This window comes from Brachyhypopomus gauderio, chromosome 6, assembly GCF_052324685.1.
Source record: "Brachyhypopomus gauderio isolate BG-103 chromosome 6, BGAUD_0.2, whole genome shotgun sequence".
NCBI classification, from domain to species: Eukaryota; Metazoa; Chordata; class Actinopteri; order Gymnotiformes; family Hypopomidae; genus Brachyhypopomus; species Brachyhypopomus gauderio.
Window position 1 is genome coordinate 7,759,494 of NC_135216.1, and position 22,779 is coordinate 7,782,272.

The 22,779-nt window shown below is 49.1% G+C and overlaps 1 protein-coding gene across 3 annotated transcripts in view; it reads right to left on the bottom strand.

Annotated features, from left to right (window-relative positions):
- The window catches only part of gabbr1b (gamma-aminobutyric acid (GABA) B receptor, 1b), a 68,450-nt gene that overhangs the window by 3,225 nt on the left and 42,446 nt on the right, over positions 1 to 22,779 (bottom strand). For 2 of the 3 annotated variants that reach the window (XM_077008427.1, XM_077008429.1), the window contains 16 exons: positions 21,520 to 21,654; positions 20,131 to 20,301; positions 19,126 to 19,227; positions 17,895 to 17,960; positions 17,603 to 17,794; positions 15,602 to 15,847; positions 15,197 to 15,260; positions 12,037 to 12,123; positions 6,973 to 7,123; positions 5,907 to 6,039; positions 5,301 to 5,417; positions 3,814 to 3,924; positions 3,640 to 3,733; positions 2,926 to 3,053; positions 799 to 927; positions 242 to 385 (listed from right to left, as the gene is read on the bottom strand). In XM_077008427.1, coding sequence (XP_076864542.1) covers positions 242 to 385; positions 799 to 927; positions 2,926 to 3,053; positions 3,640 to 3,733; positions 3,814 to 3,924; positions 5,301 to 5,417; positions 5,907 to 6,039; positions 6,973 to 7,123; positions 12,037 to 12,123; positions 15,197 to 15,260; positions 15,602 to 15,847; positions 17,603 to 17,794; positions 17,895 to 17,960; positions 19,126 to 19,227; positions 20,131 to 20,301; positions 21,520 to 21,654 — 2,070 coding nt within the window. The remainder of the gene's footprint in view (positions 1 to 241; positions 386 to 798; positions 928 to 2,925; positions 3,054 to 3,639; positions 3,734 to 3,813; positions 3,925 to 5,300; positions 5,418 to 5,906; positions 6,040 to 6,972; positions 7,124 to 12,036; positions 12,124 to 15,196; positions 15,261 to 15,601; positions 15,848 to 17,602; positions 17,795 to 17,894; positions 17,961 to 19,125; positions 19,228 to 20,130; positions 20,302 to 21,519; positions 21,655 to 22,779) is intronic. The other variant, XM_077008428.1, reaches the window with a different exon arrangement.

Sequence of the window (22,779 nt, forward strand, 5' to 3'; positions counted from 1 at the left end):
TGTGTGTGTGTGTGTGTGTGTGAACATGTGTGTGTGTGTGTGTGTGTGTGAACATGTGTGTGTGTGTGCTTGTCTTTACATGTGTGTGTGTGTGTGTGTGTGTGTGTGTGAACATGTGAGTGTGTGTGCTTGTGTTTACATGCGTGTATGTGTGTGTGTGTGTGAACATGTGTGTGTGTGTGCTTGTGTTTACATGCGTGTATGTGTGTGTGTGGCCCAGTGGGACTGGTTCTGGCTGCACCTCCTGGATAATCTTCTGCAGCTCCTTGTTTTCCCGCTCTAGCTGGCGGGACTTCTCCTCGTCGTTGTTGTTGGTGGAGGAGCCCGTCTTCATGGTCTCCTGCTGGTCAGACTGCCACTCACCACGGGTTATCAGCCTACGCATCTGCCCACACACACACACACACACACACACACACACACACACACACACACACACACACACACACACACACACACACACACACACACACACAACAGGGTCAGACAGTGACACAGACACCACATACACACCACACACACACACACACAACAGGGTCAGACAGTGACACAGACACCACATACACACCACACACTGCACCCTTTCCTTTGCTTTATGATTGTGGACAGACGTCCCAGGTAAAACAAGCTCCTTGAAATTACACTGCTTCACAAATTGTGCTTTATCACGCGGATTTAACAAACACCTGACAATATTCTCCACCCTTTTTCAGCACTGGTCATTAGACCCCCAGTGACCCCTGCAGGTAAACAGCCAGTGCTGAAGCTAGGAGATCTTGAGTTATAAATCCTCCTCACCTTTGGTACGAAGAGCACGACTAGTGTGATGTAGACGGAGAAGACGATGGCGAGAGATGCAAAGGCGAAGGAGGCATCCTGCTTAGAGGACAGGATCATGGTGACAGGAGCCGTGATCATGCACAACACCTGAGAGAGAGAGAGAGAGAGAGAGAGAGAGAGAGAGAGAGAGAGAGAGAGAGAGAGAGAGAGAGAGAGAGAGAGAGAGAGAGAGAGAGAGAGAGAGAGAGAGAGAGAGAGAGAGAAGCATACAAGTGAGAAAAAGGAAGATGGAATAGAGAGAGGTGTGAATCAATAAATATTGACCCACAGTCAGTCATCACTCTCAAAACCAAACAAAATCTCACCTAGACTGACAAAAGGGGGAAAAACCAGCCTCCGACATCAACGGGAGTTATTTCAGGCCTGCGACCTTAGTTACTCGCACAGGGGAACACTACTCTGGACGATGTCTCTAAATCAGCCCATGGTTCTGCAGGGGCAGTCGGTCGTGGAGCAAGAGAACACGCCCAGCTACCTTTACATCAAAGCCCAGCGCTCCTCTCTCCCACACGGATCCGGACCAGTATCCTAAAAGGGTTTAAACACCACCGAACCAGAACCAGCCACGATCTACTCTACACCACCCACTTTTAGAAACCTCAGGACATTTCCAGAGCCTGATAAGCCTCTAAAAATTTTATAGCGCCAACTTTAATTAATCTTTAATTAATCTTATCACCCTCTGCTTAGTTGCCGGTGGTACAGGTACATTTTTTATCATTCATCTTATTGAAATTTCAAAAAGGAAGCGAGAACCAGTAATACCCAGAAGGCTGTGGTGGAGTGTCAGTCATCTATTAACAGAAAGAGCTATGGGTGAACACACAAGCACGGAGCTCAGAGCAGAGAAGCATGAGAATGCAAATTCCTTTCGATACTGACATTCAGCGCTCTCCCTCGACCTAGGGTCAAACTGGCTTAATCCATAATGAATGACGGCCCTGAGGTGGAGAAGAACATGACGTGAAGATCACAGTCACACTGGTTGAACGCCTGGTTGAACAGGTAGGACGTGCTCCTAGTAACGCCAAGGGCATGGGTTCAGTTCCCAGAGAGCATGTGTACTTTCATGCCCATGAATATGCAAGTCGCTCTGGATACGAGGGTTTGCCAAATACCGCAGATGCAAATTGTTGACACCTTTGAACTGCGAGATGAAATAACTCATTAGGACTACATGTACCAGGCCCCTCCAGCTGACTACTGATGCTTGATGTAGTTGCATGGGGAGTTAACTATGACTCAAAGATGATGGGCTTGATCCCAGAGCCAGAATGTGGCTGCTGACAATATGACAAAATGTGATCCCGAGATGGGGCCACACACACACACACACCCACACCCACACACCCACACACACTTACTTCATGGACACCTTATTTATATCCCAAGCTAACCAGAAGCACCTTAACATCTTACAGATCAGAAAAAAAGCGCAGAGAGATATAACCTAGGGCCACAAGCAGACAAGACACATACGTCTTCTTTGAGGATCACTGAGTGAAAAATAAAAAAAGTACTGAAATCTGCACACAAAACGTGCCTGAATCAGAGAGGAACAGGAATGGGGAGGAAGAATCGTGGAGATGGAGAGAGAGGAGAAAGATGGAGGGTTGAGGGGAGATCCTGACATGTGATTTGAGGATAACGAAGGAAGAAGCTCTTCCTCAGGCCCAGGTGGTGATGACACCCGCTGTAAGCTCCTGCCCCGAAAGAACCTCCAACTGCAGAGTGATCCACAAATGCTTCCTGGTGAGTCCAAACGTTCAACGAGAACATAGACGATCTGGAATTTTAATCTCTCCAGTGCTGATTGAACTAGAGACCATCAGCCACAGCTTGGCCATTAAGATGGAGACAACGTGAGATCTTGTAAAAAACACGAGTCTCCTGGTCCGTGACAGGTCTTCAGCTTAATGGTATTTAGTCTCGGGTATACAGCACTTGCACAAGGAAGCACTTCTTTTCGTTTACACGAGGGCGTCTACTACATGCTATAAATATAAATGTCCTAGTGACAGAAGCATAATCACATGGAAGGACTCACAACTATGTAGACGGACAGACAGAGGCAGGCCGACTCACAGACACATTGTAGATGGCCATTCCCACGGCTCGATGGTCATTTATCTTCTCCGTGGAGACGGATTTAGTCTCGTACGCCAGGAAGATGCCCAGGAGAAGCAGAAGCCCCTTGTAACCATACACCACCCCTAGGACACGGAGACAGGACAAGGTTGCACATAGGAAACACGGCCACGGTGGGATGGAAAACGTATCATCACAAACATACATCGCAAATCTGCGTGTCCTAGCCAGAAAACGTTTACAAAAAAATTTGCAAACACTCATCTTAGAGGTCAAAGTCCTACATGAAATGAAAAGCCTGTAAACTGCAGGCAATATGGTAAAGGTATTCATAAATTCAGAGGCGCCACTGCCTGAGATATAGTACAAAGTCACAGCCCCGTAGTGCGTGACGAGGTAATTCAGGCCAGCAAACACCTCATCTCAAGGACACTGCTACAAATAAGCTTAGCGGTGCATTTTAATGACTGTCCTTTACCAAGAAACCAGGGCTGGTTTTAATTTGTTCCATTAAGGTTGTAATTAATTGGTTTAATTACTTAAATACTTATGTGAAGCAAAGTCCCGGGCAGTAGAAGTTCACTAATCAAGACGACCTGCCCTTGGGGATTAGCCGCTGAGTTAAAAGTACTGACATACACACGCGGGCCAATCAAATCGAGCACATCGAGTGCGTGCTCATGCGAGCTAGCGGTAGGGAGCAGGCCTCACCTAGCCACGTATTCATCTTCTCCGAGCTGCAGTGCTCCAGCAAGGGTTCGATCAGCACGTCCAGGTCTCCTTTGGGCACCTCCCTGGTGAACTTCTATTCATGAAAACAAAGGGTCTGCGATCAAATGCACTTCTGTGATGATTCTGCAGTAGCGCGGATGGACTTGGCCGTACCTCCACGGTGATGTGCAGTGGGTCCACGATTTGCCAGATCATCAGGGACAGGACGTCGATGAACAGCAGAACCCCGACTGTAGCGTACAGCTTCCAGGGTTCCAGGTGCTGCTGGGATAGAGGAGGACCAACACAGTCACCTTTCCCCCCCCCCCGTGGGCAGGAACAATGGGCACGGACAGAAGGGCGAGGGCACGGATTTATGACCCCGTAACGGGCGAAAAGCTCAGCGAACTCGCTGAAGAAAACAGGTTGACCATTACCAGGAAGCCGGCGCAATCTGCTAGCGCTTAGATCTTCTACGAGCGCCCGGCTCGGATTTCAACCGAGAGCATTACTCTCCCGGCCGCTCCGCGCCGGCGCTTTGTTGTTGTTTTTGTGGAGGGCCGCGCTTGTAATGACCGACGAGCGACCCCCCGTGACAAGCACGACGGAGCACCGGAACCCCTGCCGTTTTGTGCTCTCCGCGGATAAGCTGATCACGGCCATTTTTCATTCTCCCAAAGCCCTTCGCCCGTTCCTGGAGCGGGAACGAACACAATGGCCGACATTTCCGTTTCCTCCCATGTCTGTGTGCAGTTATAGAGACAAGGGGAATGACAGATGCTGTGCATCCCGAACACAGAGAACCGTCTCCCTGCTGTTTTAATGGACCCGCACGGCACTAAATATACATCACACCTAAGCAGCACCACTCATAAAAGGCTCGTGTTCTAAAAAACATAATTTCCTGCTCAAATGTTTCCCTTTATTGCGAGAAATTCACAGATAAGACATGTGTATGTGCATGTGTTTGAGTTAGAGCACTGTATTGTACACCAAATGCTCTAGCCTGTGTCTGGGCAGTGCAGGCAATAAGGGGCTCGAAATGAACTCGATCAGGTCTGACACGGCTCTCCATACTCTAATCCTCCACAGAGACAGACCCCCCCCCCCCCCCCCCCCCCCCCCCACTAGGTGCTGTCTCATAAATATTCAGTAATGGGCATTATCTTCTCATGCCTGAAAATATCTTTCCATTTCTCTGTCTTTTTCTACCTTTCTTTCTCGTTCTCATCCTCCTTCTCTCCCCTTCCTCTCTCTCTCTCTATCCTATTTCTTCTTGTTCTGCCATGATTTTGTGAGAGGGGGCACGCCTTTGCCCACTGCGTTAACGGAAGAGCGGTTGTGTCTGTGGCGGCTAGCGGAGGGAGCGGCGTGTTCTCTGCTGGAGCGGGGTGAAGAGGTCGTAGAGTACGGTCACTGCAATAAATGGGCCATTTAGACCCGTTCAAGGACAAGCAGAGACCCATTTCTCCGAGGTCAGTCAGAGAGATGAGGGTTGGAGTCATAGGCAGGAGGGGATGAGAGAGAACGCAGGAGACCAAGTCCACTGAAGAAGATGAGGGAAAAGCCATCGAAGGGAAGATTGAGAATGACCAGAGGGAGACACACACACACACACACACACACACACACACACACACACACACACACCCACATTTTACCTTTCGTTTGTCCTTCTTCTCGTCCTTTTTGGTGAAGACTGTGTGGACCCACCAGATCTTTGTGAACATGCTGCCATAGGCCAGACTGAAGCCGAGACCAAGCAACCACAAGCGGAACTACAACAGCAGTCACAGCAGGAGTCACAGCAGGAGTCACAGCAGGAGTCACAGCAGGAGACACAGCAGGAGTCACAGCAGGAGTCACAGCAGGAGTCACAGCAGGAGTCACAGCAGGAGACACAGCAGGAGTCACAGCAGTGATTCAGTGACATTCAGATCATCACCTTCCATTATATTCTTGTAATATTCTTACAAAGATAATTATGTATCTTTAAATTTTACATTACTGTGTATTTAGTGAATTTGTCTCTATGATCTTAACTGGTTTCTTATATAGGATTATAATTGCTCTATTCATTGTTTTATTCATGCCTATTTAAAAAGCACTATAAGCTACATATCTGCACAAAAAATGCGAAATAAAATTTTGAATGCTTGATTGATTTATTATTTATTAAGATCAAACACTTAATATAATTTGCACAATACATATACATGAGTTTTAACAATTCATAGGAATATTTCCCAGCATGCTAGAGTGCCTACCTGGCAGACAACAGGAAAGCGAGACCTGGGAACGTGCAGTCCATCAATACCCAGGGGAAAGACTGCAGCCAGGGCCAACATACACCCCACCGCCGTCATGTTGTTCAGATACGGCTGGGAGTTCTGAATGTACCTGAAACACATGAGGACATTCACAAGACACATCAAATGTGAGCCTACATTTCCCATCTACCCATGAACTACACACAGACTGTACATGTACCTGTAGAGGACTGAACTGATGCTCCTGTACATTGTTGACTGCTCAGAATGTTAATCTGGATAATGTAAATATGATCCTAATTGCTCTTTATGTCACTAACACAATTGTTTAAATACACTAAAGCCCCCAACCCCCCCCCCCCCCCCCCCCCCCACACACACACACACGTAGTTCCTAGAGTTTTAGTCATTAACTCTGTGCTCAGGTATGAAGAGTATGAAGAGGAGAATTAGAATCAGAGCATATCAGTTTTAACAACTTGCTCTCAGACACACACACACACACACACACACACACACACACACACACACACAAAACTGTGTCTTGCTCTCAGACACTCACACACACACACACACACACACACACACACACACACACACACACACACACACACACACACACAGTGATTGGAATGTGCTTATCACAAGCATGCCAGATACTTGATATGTGTGACACGTCTTGATATTCTGAATATATTAGCCACACTTAGTTGGCTATTGACACGCCTATCGGAGACACACGTACTTCCATGAACACGTCATTGCCCATCTAATGCATACATATGGGAGAGGGGCTGGTGTAGCTATTAACCAGAACTGATGAAACCCTCTCCCTCTCATTAGATCACTTTCACACACGCACACGCACACACACAGACACACGCACACACACACACACACACAGACACACACACAGACACACACAGACACACACACACACACACAGACACACACACACACACACACACAGACACACAGACACAGACACACACACAGACACACACACACACACACACACACACACACACACACACACACACACACACACACAGCATCAACACACCTGACATTGCTGTTGTAAATATTGAAAGTGAGGCACACAATCCCCAGTAGGATGCCCAATCCAGCAAAGACTGACACGGAGATGAAGAGCTTCTGTGAGAGGAATCGGAACTCCTCAATCACCATAGTCTGGTCAGCAGGAGGACCAGAACCTACAGAACAAAGGGGAGGAGAGGAGGAGGAGTGGAGAGGGACAGAGAGGAAGAGTGTATTAGCACAAGCATGTAAGCCACGGCAATCTAGAGACGATGTGGTACAGAGGGGGCAGATAGAGAAGGAGAGAGAGAACGCAATGTTGGGATGAGGTAGGGGGTACTGGGTGGGGGGGGGGGGGGGGGGGGGGCATTAATACTGACCCAGTTCTGCAGTTCTGCAGAGTGACTGGCATTCTGTGTGCCGACACAAACGACCCAATCTCACGCTCCCTTTCTTTAAATGAACTCCCTGCGTATCGGGCCATCAGACTCAGTTGCACGGCCAGCAGGAGAGAGACAGATATCGAGTTTCATCTCGACTAAAGCGCCCCCTCCCCTGGGCACACTCCACTACCATCACAGCCCCCCCCTGCTCCTGCCCTGGGCGTGTGGCCCCATCCAGAGCTCCCATCCTCCAGAGAGCACGCTGCTCACTGCAGCCACACTTAGAGCAGGTTTCTGTGTGTGTGTCTCCCACAGCACAGGGACCACACCACTCCTTATGGGGGCCACAGTACCAGTATCATGGCCAGAACTAGTGCCATTACCAGTACCAGGACCTGTACCGGGACCACCAGAACCAGTGCCAGGGCAATTACCAGTACCAATACCAGTACCAGGGCCTGTATCTGTACCAGCACCAAGACCTGTATCTGTATCAGTACCAGTACCTGTATCTGTACCAGTACCAGGGCCTGTATCTGTACCAGTACCAGTACCAGGGCCTGTATCTGTACCAGTACCAGGGCCTGTATCTGTACCAGTACCATTAGCAGTACCAGGACCAGGGCCTGTATCTGTACCAGTACCAGGAGCAGTACCAGGGCCTGTATCTGTACCAGTACCAGTACCATTAGCAGTACCAGTACCAGTAGCAGTACCAGTACCAGGGCCTGTATCTGTACCAGTACCAGTACCATTAGCAGTACCAGTACCAGGGCCTGTATCTGTACCAGTACCAGGACCTGTATCTGTACCAGTACCAGTAGCAGTACCAGTACCAGGGCCTGTATCTGTACCAGTACCAGGAGCAGTACCAGGACCTGTATCTGTACCAGTACCAGGACCTGTATCTGTACCAGTACCAGTAGCAGTACCAGTACCAGGGCCTGTATCTGTACCAGTACCATTAGCAGTACCAGGACCAGGGCCTGTATCTGTACCAGTACCAGGACCTGTATCTGTACCAGTACCAGTAGCAGTACCAGTACCAGGGCCTGTATCTGTACCAGTACCAGGAGCAGTACCAGGACCTGTATCTGTACCAGTACCATTAGCAGTACCAGGGCCAGGCCCAGTCGTGACTGAAGGCAGCCAGGGATCATTCACAGAGCGGTGCATTAGGGGATGGGGATGAGCTCGTTCTCACGATGGCCAATGAGAGAGCCGTGTCTCCACATGACGGCCAATGAGAGAGCTGCGTCTCCACAGAGGAGCATGGGGCTGATTAAAGCAGAGGGCTGCTTCCTCCTCCAGGCTGTGACAAGCAACAGGAGCATCATGTGATGCAGGTAACACGTCTGAAAGGATAATAACACTAAAATAACTTTAGGTGAGAGAGAGAGAGAGAGAGAGAGAGAGAGAGAGAGAGAGAGAGAGAGAGAGAAAGAAAGAGAGAGAGAGAGAGGGAGAGGGGGGAGGCAAAAAAGGAAAAGGAGTGACAGACATAAAGACAAAGACAGATGGATGGGGAGAGATATAAAAAGTATTCACATAGCAAGAAATATCTTAAACAAAATGGTGTGTAATACAGAATGCAGTTGCTATGGTGTTTCAGGGTGGAATGCTAACAGTGAGTTAACAGTTGCCATGGAACCATCAGAACCCTTTTTATTGGTTTCTAACCTGACTGGTTACATTGGCAGTTATGAAACTAAAATTACGCTCGACATTTCACTGACAGTTTTGTTATTTTCTCCTGGAAACTTAGAAGACTGCTTTCATGAATAGGAATAATCAGTTGCTTAGAAATCATTATATTTACGAATGGTTTACGCAATGTTATATAAAGCAAGATTATATTAAAACATCTGGTGGTACTCTGAAAACCTCTAATCTTTTTCTGCTTTCCGAATATGTGTGCATGTGTGCAGTACCAGTGTGTGTTCCTGTATGTCGCTGCGTGCACATGTGTGTGTGTGTGTGTGTGTGTATGTGTGTGATGTACTATGCTTGTGTCTGTCCCGTCTCCTCTGGGCCAATGGACTCTTACCGCTCAATACTTCTCCCTGACCTTGATGGTGGAATCGGGACAGTATGTTACCATAGCAACCAAGCCCCATAATGGTTGCCAAGGCAATGAGTGAGGAAAGGCAGGGATGCAATGGTTGTCAGGAGCGACCAGGGAAAGAAAGAGAGAGAGAGAAATGGGAATAACAGTCTACGAGAGAATAGAGTCACAGAGCGAGGGATAATGAAGGAGGGAGAGAAAGGGGGCGATGGTGAGCGCCTGGTGATTAGAGGGAGAGAGAGAAGGATGGCTGGTCAGCCTTGATGTAAGAAAGAAGAGCAGACGTGTAGGTAGACGTTACGGAGCATCAGAGGGAACGGGTAGACGTTACGGAGCATCAGAGGGAACGGGAGCTGATATGAAGTGCAGTGGACATGTGGAGAGAGACAGTGAGACTGTGTGTGTGTGCATGACGGAGAGGGAGAGAGAGGGAGAGAGAGAAAGTGACAGTAAGAGACAGAGGCAGACAGAGAGGGAGAAAGCAAAGAGCAGAACAGGAGGAAAAGTTGTTTGAGCATTCAGGACAGTCATGCTGACCTCAGTGGCACAACGCAGAGGATGAGAACACAGAGGACCACAGCACTGTGGGTCAGAGCATGATTCACAGCACAGAGGACTACAGCACTGAGAGTCACAGCACTGAGAGTCACAGCACTGAGAGTCAAAGCACAGAGAGTCAAAGCACAGAGTCACAGCACAGAGGACTACAGCACTGAGAGTCACAGCACTGAGAGTCACAGCACTGAGAGTCACAGCACTGAGAGTCAAAGCACAGAGAGTCAAAGCACAGAGTCACAGCACAGAGGACCACAGCACTGAGAGTCACAGCACTGAGAGTCACAGCACTGAGAGTCACAGCACTGAGAGTCAAAGCACAGAGAGTCAAAGCACAGAGTCACAGCACAGAGGACTACAGCACTGAGAGTCACAGCACTGAGAGTCACAGCACTGAGAGTCAAAGCACAGAGAGTCAAAGCACAGAGTCACAGCACAGAGGACTACAGCACTGAGAGTCACAGCACTGAGAGTCACAGCACTGAGAGTCACTGCACTGAGGACTACAGCACTGAGGACTACAGCACTGAGAGTCACAGCACTGAGTCACAGCACAGACAGTCACAGCACTGAGGACTACAGCACTGAGAGTCACAGCACTGAGAGTCACAGCACAGAGGACTACAGCACTGAGAGTCACAGCACAGAGGACTACAGCACTGAGAGTCACAGCACTGAGAGTCACAGCACAGAGGACTACAGCACTGAGAGTCACAGCACAGAGGACTACAGCACTGAGAGGCACAGCACTGAGAGTCACAGCACAGAGAGTCACAGCACAGAGGACTACAGCACCGAGAGTCACAGCACTGAGGACTAGAACACTGAGAGTCCCAACACAGAGTCACAGCACCAAGGGTCACAGCACAAGTCCACACAGCCACAGAAGGAGGGGCAGGTAGGAGGAGCAGGTAGGAGGAGCAGGTGGGAGGAGCAGGTGCCAGATCTCCACTGTCCCGAGGACCACCCAGGATTTCCCATCAGCACCTTGCTGCTTCACCACGGCCGTCACAACCCAGAACAGAGCCAGTCAACGCTCAGCTTCCAGCCACAGACACCCAGCGTTTCTAACCACAGCGGCAGGCCACTGTTACCATGGAGCTCAGTGGTGGGGTGCGCTTTCTAATAATCTAATAACTTCATTTTAAACACACCCAGGCTCCCAATCTTCATATCTGGAGATAATTACGCAAAGCACCCACACGGCGGCTTCGTGACGTGACGATGTGAGACTCCCCCTCCAGCGTCTCATCTACACAACAACACCGCCATCGCCAGCCACGGAGCTCAAATACAATTTTCGAAACATCAGACCCCGTCGTGCGTCTGCACAGGGAGACGGGACGGCTGCTCCGGCCCACACCGGACCGCTCACATCTTTCCCGTTCAGGTCCGCCGGGTTCCTGGCGTCATGGGGCATCCTAACCTCATGACCTCCCCGAGTCTCCCCGAGTTTGAAGTGGTCATGAAATTTGATTAGAAAATTAAATGAAAGCATCGGTCATGTAATATGGGCCACATTTTTATTAGTGCGCTTGCTCAATCTCTGTTTGAAATTACCAAATGACACTTTTCTAATGTCACTCATTTTTCTTTTCTTTCTCTCTTTTTTATCGAAGGAGGCAGTGCTCTCCAGAGCGGCACTGTTCTCACAGACTGAATACTAAACAGAATTTGACTGACTGATTGATTAAGCGCCTCCAGCAACCCAGCCAGCAGGGGATTTGTCTTGTATGGGGTGTTGGGAGTGTGTGTGTGTGTGTGTGTGTGTGTGTGTGTGTGTGTGTGTGTGTGTGTGTGTGTGTGTGTGTGTAACCACAGGATGAAAAAAGCAATGAAACTGGGCAAAGCACAAGGAATAGTGCGTGTGTATTTCACAGAGGAGGAGTGAGTGAGTGAGTGAGGGAGAGAGAGAGAGAGGGAGGGAGGGAGTCAGTGAGGGAATGAGTGAGTGAGTGAGTGAGTAAGGGAGTGAGTGAGTGAGTGAGTGAGTGAGTGAGTGAGTGAGTGAGTGAGGGAGGCAGTGAGTGAGTGAATGGAGACGTGATGTTAGAATAGAAAGACGTGTGTGGTGTATGTGTCTCACCTATCCACCGGTCATTCCCAAACCATGACAGATTGCCTTTGTTGCCTTTGGTCATATCATAATATCCAATCTTCTTATAGCTCCCTCCTAAAGGAAACAGAGAGAGAGAGTGTGTGTGTGTGGGAGAGAGAGAGAGAAAAGGTTTAATGATACTCTAAGAGAGAAAGGGATTGGCAGAATCAGGCATCCTATCACATAGCGTTTCAAATCAATATTGTAAGACAGCTCGAAAAATGGACACCTAGCTTAATAAAAACAGTGTTTTCTGTGCTTATACACAGCCTACAGACTCAGAAGAGAGCCCATCAAAATTTGTTATAGGGCCGGTGTGAGTGTGTGCGCATGATACAGCTTTTCTTCTGTGAATTCAGCTTTAGAAAGGACACAGAAAATCAGTAAACACTAGCGCCAAACAGAGAACTAAGAGACTAGAGAACATCTTTACTCTATCCTCAGAAATAGCTTAACTCAATGCCCGCACACACACACACACACACGCACACACACACATACACTCACTCATGCACATACTTGCACATGCACACACACACAGATAGTCTCTTTTCCAAACATGCATTTACAGGGTCTTTACAAAGCTCCCAGGGCCCAACCCCCATACACAACAAGAAATTAGCTTAAGTGAGAACCATTATAATTATCAGGTGATCATTAAGCCTAATTACTACACTTAGCTTTGGCTTCCCTCTGGGAGATTCATGCACGTGTGTTTGTGTGCACGTGTGTGTAGAGAGAGAGATCGAGAGACAGCAAGAAGAGAGTAAGAGAAAGAGAGCAACATAAGAGAGATAGATAAAGAAAAACAGAAGATAATGATGAAGGGAAAGGGAGTCAAAACAGAGACGGACAGCTGACAGAGTGACGTAGGACAAGAAGAGTTGGACAGAGGACAGAGGACAGGACGAGAGAGAGAGAGAAAAAGACGGAGCACTCAATGCTACCTTCTTCAGAATGTAGAGGGAGTGAGAGAGGCAGAGAGAGAGTGAGACTGAGAGAGTGAGACTGAGAGAGTGAGACAGAGAGAGTGAGACTGAGAGAGTGAGACAGAGAGAGTGTAGGAGAGAGAGAGATGGGAGAGAGAGAGCAAGACGCAGCTCTCTGTAGTGCAATGAGACGCATGTAGGAGTCAGAGTTGAGCTTTTCTCCAGCTTTACATCTGCCATGGAAGCCTTAGTTTCTCCATCTCCAGCTCTGTGCAGTGACTCGTAAAGCCATGCTCTACTGCAAAGCAGCTGCTTTCACAGGCCAGAGGCCCAGGGCCTGGACCCGCCCACGCAGCTCTGCCCCGCCCCCTCGCTGGGCGGCGGCCCACCCCTCCTCAGAGCCCAGAGCTGATCAGGGTAGTGGGCGACGCTGACTCCGCCTTGAGGGGGCGGGGCTGCAGCCTCTCTACATTCCAGAGACAAAGGCCAGACTCGGAGGCTCAGACGCTGCCTTCTTCCTGCACTTGCGTTACCCTGGCAACGGAGGAGACGGCCAGACGGAGCACGTCTGGGGGCGGTGTGTGAGGGCGACGGGGGAGACGGTCCGGCCTGTCGACACTACGACGTGAAGAACCGAGCTGGAAGGGCTTTTAAGACAGGGCCTGGTCTTAAAGTTCTGACACTGTGTGGTGCATCAGTCTGGATGTCTGGAGTTTAAAAACATCACTGCGCCTCTAGCCCGAGCCCAGAAACAAGACCAGCACCAAAGCTACTATACTATCATTTTTCATCTCCCAATTTAGCAATTATTCATATTCCGAGTGGCTAACCTCTCTCTGCCATACAACACCTCACAGCTGGGAGACTGTGACACGCACTGCGTTCCCTCTGCGTGACGCTGAGCAACACGTCTCTCTGTTTGTGCTACAACACATTCGGTGGACAGCGTTAACTACCATCCCCAGCAAACACCACCTGGAGGCCCCGACCAGACGATCGTTACCGAAACAACCCTCGCTTCAAGAACACCTCATTTGGCATGTATACAACACTTGCGTGGCTAAAACAATTGATAAAATATTCAACACGGCGCAAAGGGTTTGCATGGCCGTGTTAATGCTGGCTCTCTGATTCCATTACGGGAGAGTCTAACGGCAGAAGATAAGTGTGTGTTTTTCAGCCTGGCCACCGCTGCCGTGTGTGTCTCTCGGACAGAGACGCCGGGGGGCGTCCAACCCGGCACCTGCAGCGCTGTGGGAGAGCGAGACGAAGCCACTGGTGAGCGCGTAAACGACGTGTGCGGGAGTAGCGGACCGCACCGGGTGTGACTGACGCCTCGCTTTAAAAAGCCAACACACGCTGCCTTCACACCTGCTTAGGCGCCGCTCAGTTAAACGGACAGGCAACTTTGTTTCGTACGTTTGATTACACCGGCTGAATGCAGGTACGGAAGGACTATACAGGTATTAATAGTCATTTTGTACTCTGCAATTAGCTAAGTGCAACCAGCCCCAGGCCCCAATTAACGCAGTGTGGCTTACCTGTCCAATTAAGATCAAGCAACAAAATACACAGCAGAGGCTCAAAGTGAAGCCACAGGGGTTTTTGTTACACCAGCCGTGAAGGAGCCGGCCAATCACGTTCATCATCTGTCGGCACCATTGCAGGCATTTAAATATCCCAGCCACGCCCACAGATCTGTCATGAAACGCGTGTCAGAGCATATTTCAACCAGCGTGTTTCAAGCAGCGCGAAACAGTTTCCGTTCCACTTTGCGAACCTAATTTTAAACCGTCCGGCGCATTTCCACCAAAAATAAAAGATCATTCCCAGCTGGACCTGAAGCACAGAAGACTTTGCCAGCGTGAACCTTCATGACATCTGGGGGCGACTCAAGTTGTAAAGAGAGAAAGCAACAATGGCAACAGTAGTTGGTCAATGCTTCGATTTTTGTACCAAATCTACAGCACAAACGCCCGCCGCTAATATATACACTCCGCCATCATGAACTACTGTTTGCCTCTGTGGGGCGCTGTGCAGGGTCTTCTGCTGAGGAGGAAATGTTGGTTCCATTAAAAACCGGTGCGTTCACGAGCCGGTTCTCTGAATAGCACCGATGTTCTTAGAAGTGCGAACGGAACCAGATAAAGAACCAGAGTTATTTCAGTTGAAAAGGGGCTATCCGTGTGTACTGTCAGTTGGTGGGGGTGTTGCGGTACCTTGCAGCTGCTCTATGAGAGTCCAGGCCATGCGGGAACCCTGCGCATCAAACACAACGTGGCCCTGGAAGACACACAGGGGCATTTTCACACCTCTGCTTTTCCAAAAACAAACTCAGTGTTCAAGCCAAGCCTCTCCCTGGAGCATCTCCACCACATCCTATCTCTCCCAACAAACCAGCTTGAAGCTGCACATTTGGAAATGGAAGAAATGTCGATGCAAATCATATAAATAACATTCTTTTCAGCCTCCACTAAAATCAATCATGCATGACTTTTTCATTAATTTTCACTCCAATATCCAACACCCCCCCCCCCCCCCCCCCCCCCCACACACACACACACACACACACACACACACACACACACACACGCATATGTATCCATCTTGCCACTGATACTCACAGAAACCCCTTCAAAGGAGCTGGTGTTGAGGGCGTGGTAGATCTCAGAGGTGATGTCTTTGTTGTTATAGTTGAAGTCCTCTAGCCTGCGGCCCTTGGCCCTGAGTGGCCCCACAGTCTTGTTGAGGGCCAGAGCCAGGGCCCATACAGCATCGTAGGCCAGTGGGGCCTCCTGGAAGCCCCCGGTCTCCTCTGGGTTCTTCCCCCCGAGCTTAGACATCAGCTGGGCCAGGAATTCCTCAGAGGTCTGCAGTCGGAAAAAAGAGACGGGTGGAGAATTGAACCGAAATGAAAAGCCTACAAAAGAGCGACTTTTTGTGTGGCTAGATGTGTTTCTGGTAGAACCTGAGATGACACAGAGAGTAAGAGAGAGAGAGAGAGAGAGAGAGAGAGAGAGAAGAGAGAGAGAGAGAGAGAGAGAGAGAAAGAGAGAGAGAGAGAAAGCGAGAGTGAGAAACAGGCAGACAGCGATCGGCTGTTAAGGTAAGGTGGAGCTTTTCCCTTTGGGAGCGTATTACGTGAATGGAAGTACTTTGGCACTGAAGTCCCCATTCAGCCATGCACAAACATGGCCCTGACGTGGGAGCGAAAGAAACACCTCTCAGTGCAGCGTTTCACGCACTCTGACTCCAGCTTTGAGAGTGAGAACACAGAACGACCACCGCGCCAGGAGGGCACGCATCTCGGCTCCACGTGAGAAAAAAAAACCTTAACGTCGGATCCATGCGTCCCGCTCTTTCTACGCCCCCCCCCAGTAATCCTAAATCCCGCCCCCCACATTTCCCAGCAGTCCTCCTCCTCCTCCCCCCCCCACCCTCCCGCATGCCCAGGGAAATGGCTTGTGCTGCATCTTTCGGCTTCAGACAGGTGCATTTAGCCAAATAAGCCCCAGGCAGCCGTGCGCTGCTTCCTGACACAAATAGCACGAGGAGGTGGGTGAGCTGGGGGGGGGGGGGGGGGTGTTGTGGTGAGCGAGCCGGCATGTGTGCACGGGCCTGTGTGCCTTAAAAAAAAAGGCCACGCTGTCAAAAAAGCTTGTGGAGCCTTTAGAAGACACGGCATCAAAAAAGCAGTGTGGCAGGAGGTAACGAGGAGGAGCAAATTACTGCGGCATCAAGCCAACGTGGCACGCCGATCTCATCACGCACCAGCCTGTCCAATATGACAATTTATTTCTGCATCAGGTGCAAAGCACAGGCGTTTGGGAGCGTGCCCAGATGAAGCGGGATCCAGGATGACTGCGGGGGCATATGTATGCATGCCTACTCCCAGCGTGGGCTGCCCGAGCTGGGTGAGCTCCAGACAGCATCCCCGCTGGGTCCACGGGTCACCCTGACGTTCACACCTGTCCTCCCATCCGCCCTGTGGTAGCACCAGTCGGGGCTCGGCAATGCGGCTCCGGAGAGCGCCTACAGATCACACGCTGGGCTGGGGATGCGTCACGTGACCTTCACGCACCGGGGGCTCAGGCTGCACCCTGACGGGTCACATGACCACCACGCACTGAACCGATGGGCCGTGTGGTCTGCACTGCTCAGTGCCACATCTGACCCTCAGTACCCAGCAGGCAATCAGATGGGAAGATGGCTGATATGGTTCAGAGAGAGGAGGAATTCGCTAATGTCTGCGTCATAGCCACAGAACCGCAGTCAGCGTGGGCTCCTGTAACGTGGAGTACATGAGCTGGTACATCAGCTCAGTAACGAAGACAGAGAACTCATCCGTCATTATAATGCGAACCATAACAGTGTCCTGATGTCAAGCTGTTATCAAGTGCTAGAGTCTAACTACTTTTTCAGGCTTTTATCAGTACTTTCCAGTGCATGAAGGATGCTGCAATTTGCAACTCGGTCCAAATTTGACATATGGCGACTGCTTAGAGATGCAAGAGTCCTGTTCATTCTCTGTATATGTTCGTTCTTTAGTCCACAGCTGCAAAAGAGCAAGTCACGCCATTCAAATTGGAAAGGGCGCAAGGAGCATATCTCAGAAAACATCTCACCAGGTTGGAGGCCCCACGGACAATCTCTGGGTTCAGCATGACGATCTCAGTGGTAACGTGGCCTTCCACTGCCTCCGTCATCTGCTCCACTGTGCAGTTGATCGACGGATCCTTTATCTTGAACCAGTTGTCGGCATACCAGCCAATCAGGAACCAGACGTACTTCTTCCCAAAGAGCTTTTCCTTGTAGACCTACAGGGGAGTTCCACAGAGCGACCCCGCCCCTGGGGATTAGCAGGTGGAGTTTATTTTGCATCTCAATCATTAATGGTGTCGGCGGACGGAGACCGACCTCACAGAAAACTTTCCTGGCTTCCGTCTCGTAGAACAGACCCACGATGATGCGAGCGTCCTGGCGCTATGGCAACAGCAAGAGCAGCAATGAGACCAAAGAATGACACAAGTGCCATTTTCTCAAGAAGGAGAGAGAGGAAAAGGAGAAAAATGAAGAGCTAAACAGAGTGACTAGGAAGGGTAGAGGAAGAGCAAGACGGGAGTGAGGGAGAGTGAGAGAGGGAGTGATAGAGAGAAAGAGAAATAAAAAGACCTTAAGAGAGTGGGTAAAATTAGAGGCCGTGTGATAGGTAATGACCGACGTGTTAGCAGTCCTGCAGTGATGTGGCCATTGGAGCTGGTACTGCGGACCACACAGCCCTTCTCTGTCTCTCCCGGGTGTGCTAGATTCCATGTTACCATGGTACCTTCTGTGATAGCCAATTAATCTCCTGTACCAAAACTAGGACGGCCCACATGGCGGGGCCACACTGAGCTAGCTGCCCAAGAGCGCTGAAGGGGGGGGGGGGGGGGGGGTATGTCTCCCAGGAGACACCAAGCGTGAGACTGTGGTGGACAAGGGACCAGGCCCACGCTCCAATTAAGACAGTTTCCCTCAAATATAAAGAGAGCTGTCTTCTGAAACACCCTGTGGTGTTTTCTCCTGTAGCGAGGTGATCACTTTCTCCATGACAGGCCAGTTCCAGCCTTCTGTGGCTTGGCTGTGTGTATGTAAGTGTGTGTGTGTGTGTGTGTTTTACACACATGGGGAAGGGGCTTGATACACATGACTGTAATTAAATTTGTATAATGATATATTTGTATAATGATATGTTTATATATTTGTAGAATGATGTGTTTATATATTTGTATAATTATATGTTTATATATTTGTAGAATGATGTGTTTATATATTTGTATAATTATATGTTTATATATTTGTAGAATGATGTGTTTATATATTTGTATAACAATGTAAATATGTGTTTATATATTTGCACAATGATGTGTATATCTTAAAGCGCAGATGATCATTGTACTTATATGTGTGTACTGATGCATCAGATTGTGACGTATGAGGGCTGGTGATTGTGTGCATATTTCTACACGTTTATTGATGTGTCTGTGTGTAGTATTTGGTGGGAAGATTTGAGGAGGTCACTGGTCTGATTGCTTTCATATGTGGCACCTGCGTGTTGCCATGGTAGCTGGAATGAAATGAGAAGCGGGCACATGAGAAGTGAAGGCACCTTGAGGTTCTTGACAGCCACAGCAGGGTCTGTGAGGAAACTCTGTCTCACGCTGATCTCAATACCGGCCTCCTTCACTCTCTGCTCCAGATCATCCAGTGTCTGGAGAGAGAGAGAGAGAGAGAGAGAAGGGGAGGGGGGATAGAAAGTGTAAAGAAAAAAAGGGTAAGCAAGAGAGGAAGTGAGACACAGAAGGAGCGAAAGAGGAAGGGAGGATGGAATTAGAAAAACGTGAGAGAGAATGGGGAGGAGGGGGGGATGAGAGAAAGAGCAGAAAATAGAGAGAGAAAATGAGAGAATGACACCCCCAGGAGGAAAGGAATGTGAAAATAAGAGTACAGAAAGAGACATAACAGACGCGAGGAAAGAAGAAAATTACAGAACTGCCGGGAGGAAGAGGAGGAAGAGGAGGAAGAGGAGGAGGGGGGTTGGTTAAAATAAGGATTGGTGGTGGTGATGGAGAAACACCACAGCAGAGTAGTGAAAGCACAGGGGATGACGGGCGATAAAGAGAGAAAATAAACGTGTGGAGATGGAGTGAGCACAGGAAGAGGATATTAAAAAGAGAGGGAGATTTCATTCCTTCGCTGCAAGTTGATTACCGTTCACGCTCCATGGCAACAGAACGAACATACGAATGGGAAGGCTGGTCCGTCACGAGACTGTTGCTCTGGAGACCTGACCCCACCCCCCCATGACCACTACGACACGCCAACATCCAGCAACCGATCCAACTCACTCGGGGCTTTGCCCCTACCGGCATTTATAAAGTATTCATTTCACTTCACTCTCTGCCATTTAAATGATTCATTTGTGCACGCTTAATCATTATAGTGCAGTGGCAACATGGTGCCCATCACGCAAGGGCCCGGGGTTCAATCCCCCGTACCACCATGTGCACCACGCATACCAATAAGAGTCCTTGGGCGAGACCCCCAACGCTACACTGGCCCACTCCTGCGACGACACGGACGCTGCCCTGGAGAAGAGCGTTTCTGCACTCACCGAAGTGAAGACCTCCGTGGTCTGCTGGATGGTGGCGATCTTGGTCCAGTTCCACTTGAGGAAGAGCTGCACGCGGGTGGGGTTGTGCAGCGTGGCCGACGGGTGCGTGCGGAAGAAGGTGGGGAAGCGCTGGCGGTTGGAGAGGGCGGGTGAGCTGGAGCCGTAGGAGAGCTGTTACCGGGGAGACAGGGGAGAGGGAGACGCACGAGGTCACGCCTCCCGCCGGGTCAAGATAAGGAGCCGATGCCCTCACTGACTACAGAGATGCTCAGGTTGGGGGAAGGGGAGGTGAGATAGGGATGAGAAATGGGAGAACTTGGAAACGTAAAGAAGGAGGAAGTGAAGTGTGAGATTACAGATTTAATTAAACCAAGGCATGGAGGAGGTATGTTTTGAAACGTTTGTTTTGGGGGGGGGGGGTCTTTTTTCACCAACGCCTCTACATCATCTTGGGAATCTGGGGCTAAGAGATAGGTCCAGCAAAAGTGAGGAAACTCCGTGGCCTTAAAGCCAGTACAGGGGTATGTGGGTCAAAGCCCATACGATGGCGAAGGGGGAGTTCTCAGATGTAAAAATAGACTTTCAGCAAAAGGGACGATTTCAGTGAAAACAGATGCTCAGGCTGAGCACTTTAGAGACGGTGTGAAGAGGGGCAGAAAATGACACCAAGAACAGGTCTGTTTTGGTTCAGAGGGGCTTAAAGGTGAAGCACGTCCTCGGAAGTCACAGGTCTGAGGTCAGCACAGCAACACAACCCCGGCAGCTGACAGCATAACCCAGCCTGGAATTAGCTTGGGAGTCAGCTTGCGTTGCCCATGTGACAACCGATGGGTGAAGGATCAGTCCAGCACACGGACTTATTACAGTCCCCAGGCGATGAGAGTGAGAAAGGGGACTAATCTTGTCCCCAGGAGAACTATCTGAGCATGATAACACTACTAAGACCCCCAGATAAGACACAGTCAGGAGACAAGGGAATCTAGAGCTTTCTAAGCTCATTTAAACATAAATGGTGAACATCATGGTACATGTGTCAGCAACACATGGATGAGACAGTATGGTGGTGAAATGCAGAAGTGCTTCTGTTTGGCACAGATGAATAATAACCTGTGTATGGCTAGAGGAAAAATAATACTAAAACAGCACAGTATGAAGGAACAGATTGCATGGTCTATTATGACATTATGTTTATTTATGCAACCAGTTTTATTCTTCCTCCTGTTTCTTCTATAAAATTAAATTTTTAAAGATGTTAGGTTGTCTTCAATACAATATTTTTGATGTATCACAATACGATATCACAATACGATATTTTCGATGTATCGCCCACCACTACCGTATCAATCCCGGATATAAGCACTGATGTCAAATGGGAGCTGTGCCACACACCACTATGAGGTTCCACATGCGTGCGGCCTCCGCCACCAGCGTGGACACGGAGCTGCAGCCCGGCATCAGGACGATCTTTATGGGCTCTGTGTAGAGCAGGTCGTAGAGCAGCTTGGTGGCCTCTCCGGGGTCACACTGAAAACACACGGGGGAAAAAAAGCAACACTTCATGTTACACATGCTCGTTAATTTCTACATATGTAATATGCACAGGGCAGACGGACTGAGAGAAAGTAAGTGTTTATTATCAGGTGTAAAATACATAGGCGTGAAAAAGCATCTCTCATCGGTATGCTGTAAAGTGCTGTGTGTGTGTGTGTGTGTGTGTGTGTGTGTGTGTGTGTGTGTGTGTGTGTGTGTGTGTGTGTGTGTGTGTGTGTGTGCAATTACATTAAAGTGAGTGCAGCAGTGCATATAAATGCAGTCATATTTTAAACGTTGCTGAGATTTCGTTTGACGCATGGTGTGAGACGCGTTCAGAGACTCGGCCTAGGAGTGCACACCGCAAACCGATGAAACATTTCACACTGTAGTCCTATTTATGAAGTGTTCTGCAGCAAGACAGATGTGATTTAATATGAAATGACACTGAGAATCAAGACAGACAAGTGGGGAGAAACTGAGCTGGAGAGAGAGAGAGTGAGACAGAGAGTGAGACAGAGAGTGAGACAGAGAGTGCAGGGGTTGGAGCCAATAATCCAAGGACACCTACATGTGTCCTTTAAAAGAAGCTGTTTATTTGTGAAGGACACTGTTTATTTGTGAAGGACACTGTTTACTTGTGAAGGACACTGTTTATTTGTGAAGGACACTGTTTACTTGTGAAGGACACTGCCTGCTGTAGTGGACCTTTCATCTGTGTCTTACAATTTTTCTTCACTCATCTTAAATGTAATATCAATGGAAAAATCAATATCTCATTTAAATGATAATAGTGTGCGCTTAGTAGAGGGGAATCTCGCACAGTCTCTGGTTTCTGGGACAAAGAGACGCTTTAATGCGTGAAACAAAACACAAAAGACAAAACAAACAGAGGGGAAAAAAAGAATGAAGTCTGATTACGAAGGCTTGCGGGCTGATTTTGTTTGATTGGTGCAATCAGACAAATTGAATCAGTGATGGTCTCCAGTTGCACACTCCTCTTTACTTAACGATGTGTAATCTGGCAGGTTCGCCTCCACGACAACTGCCCTCTCCCTCTCACCCCTTTACCACTTTTAATTTCCTCTAAATGCACAGATAAATCAGCCGATCAGCGGA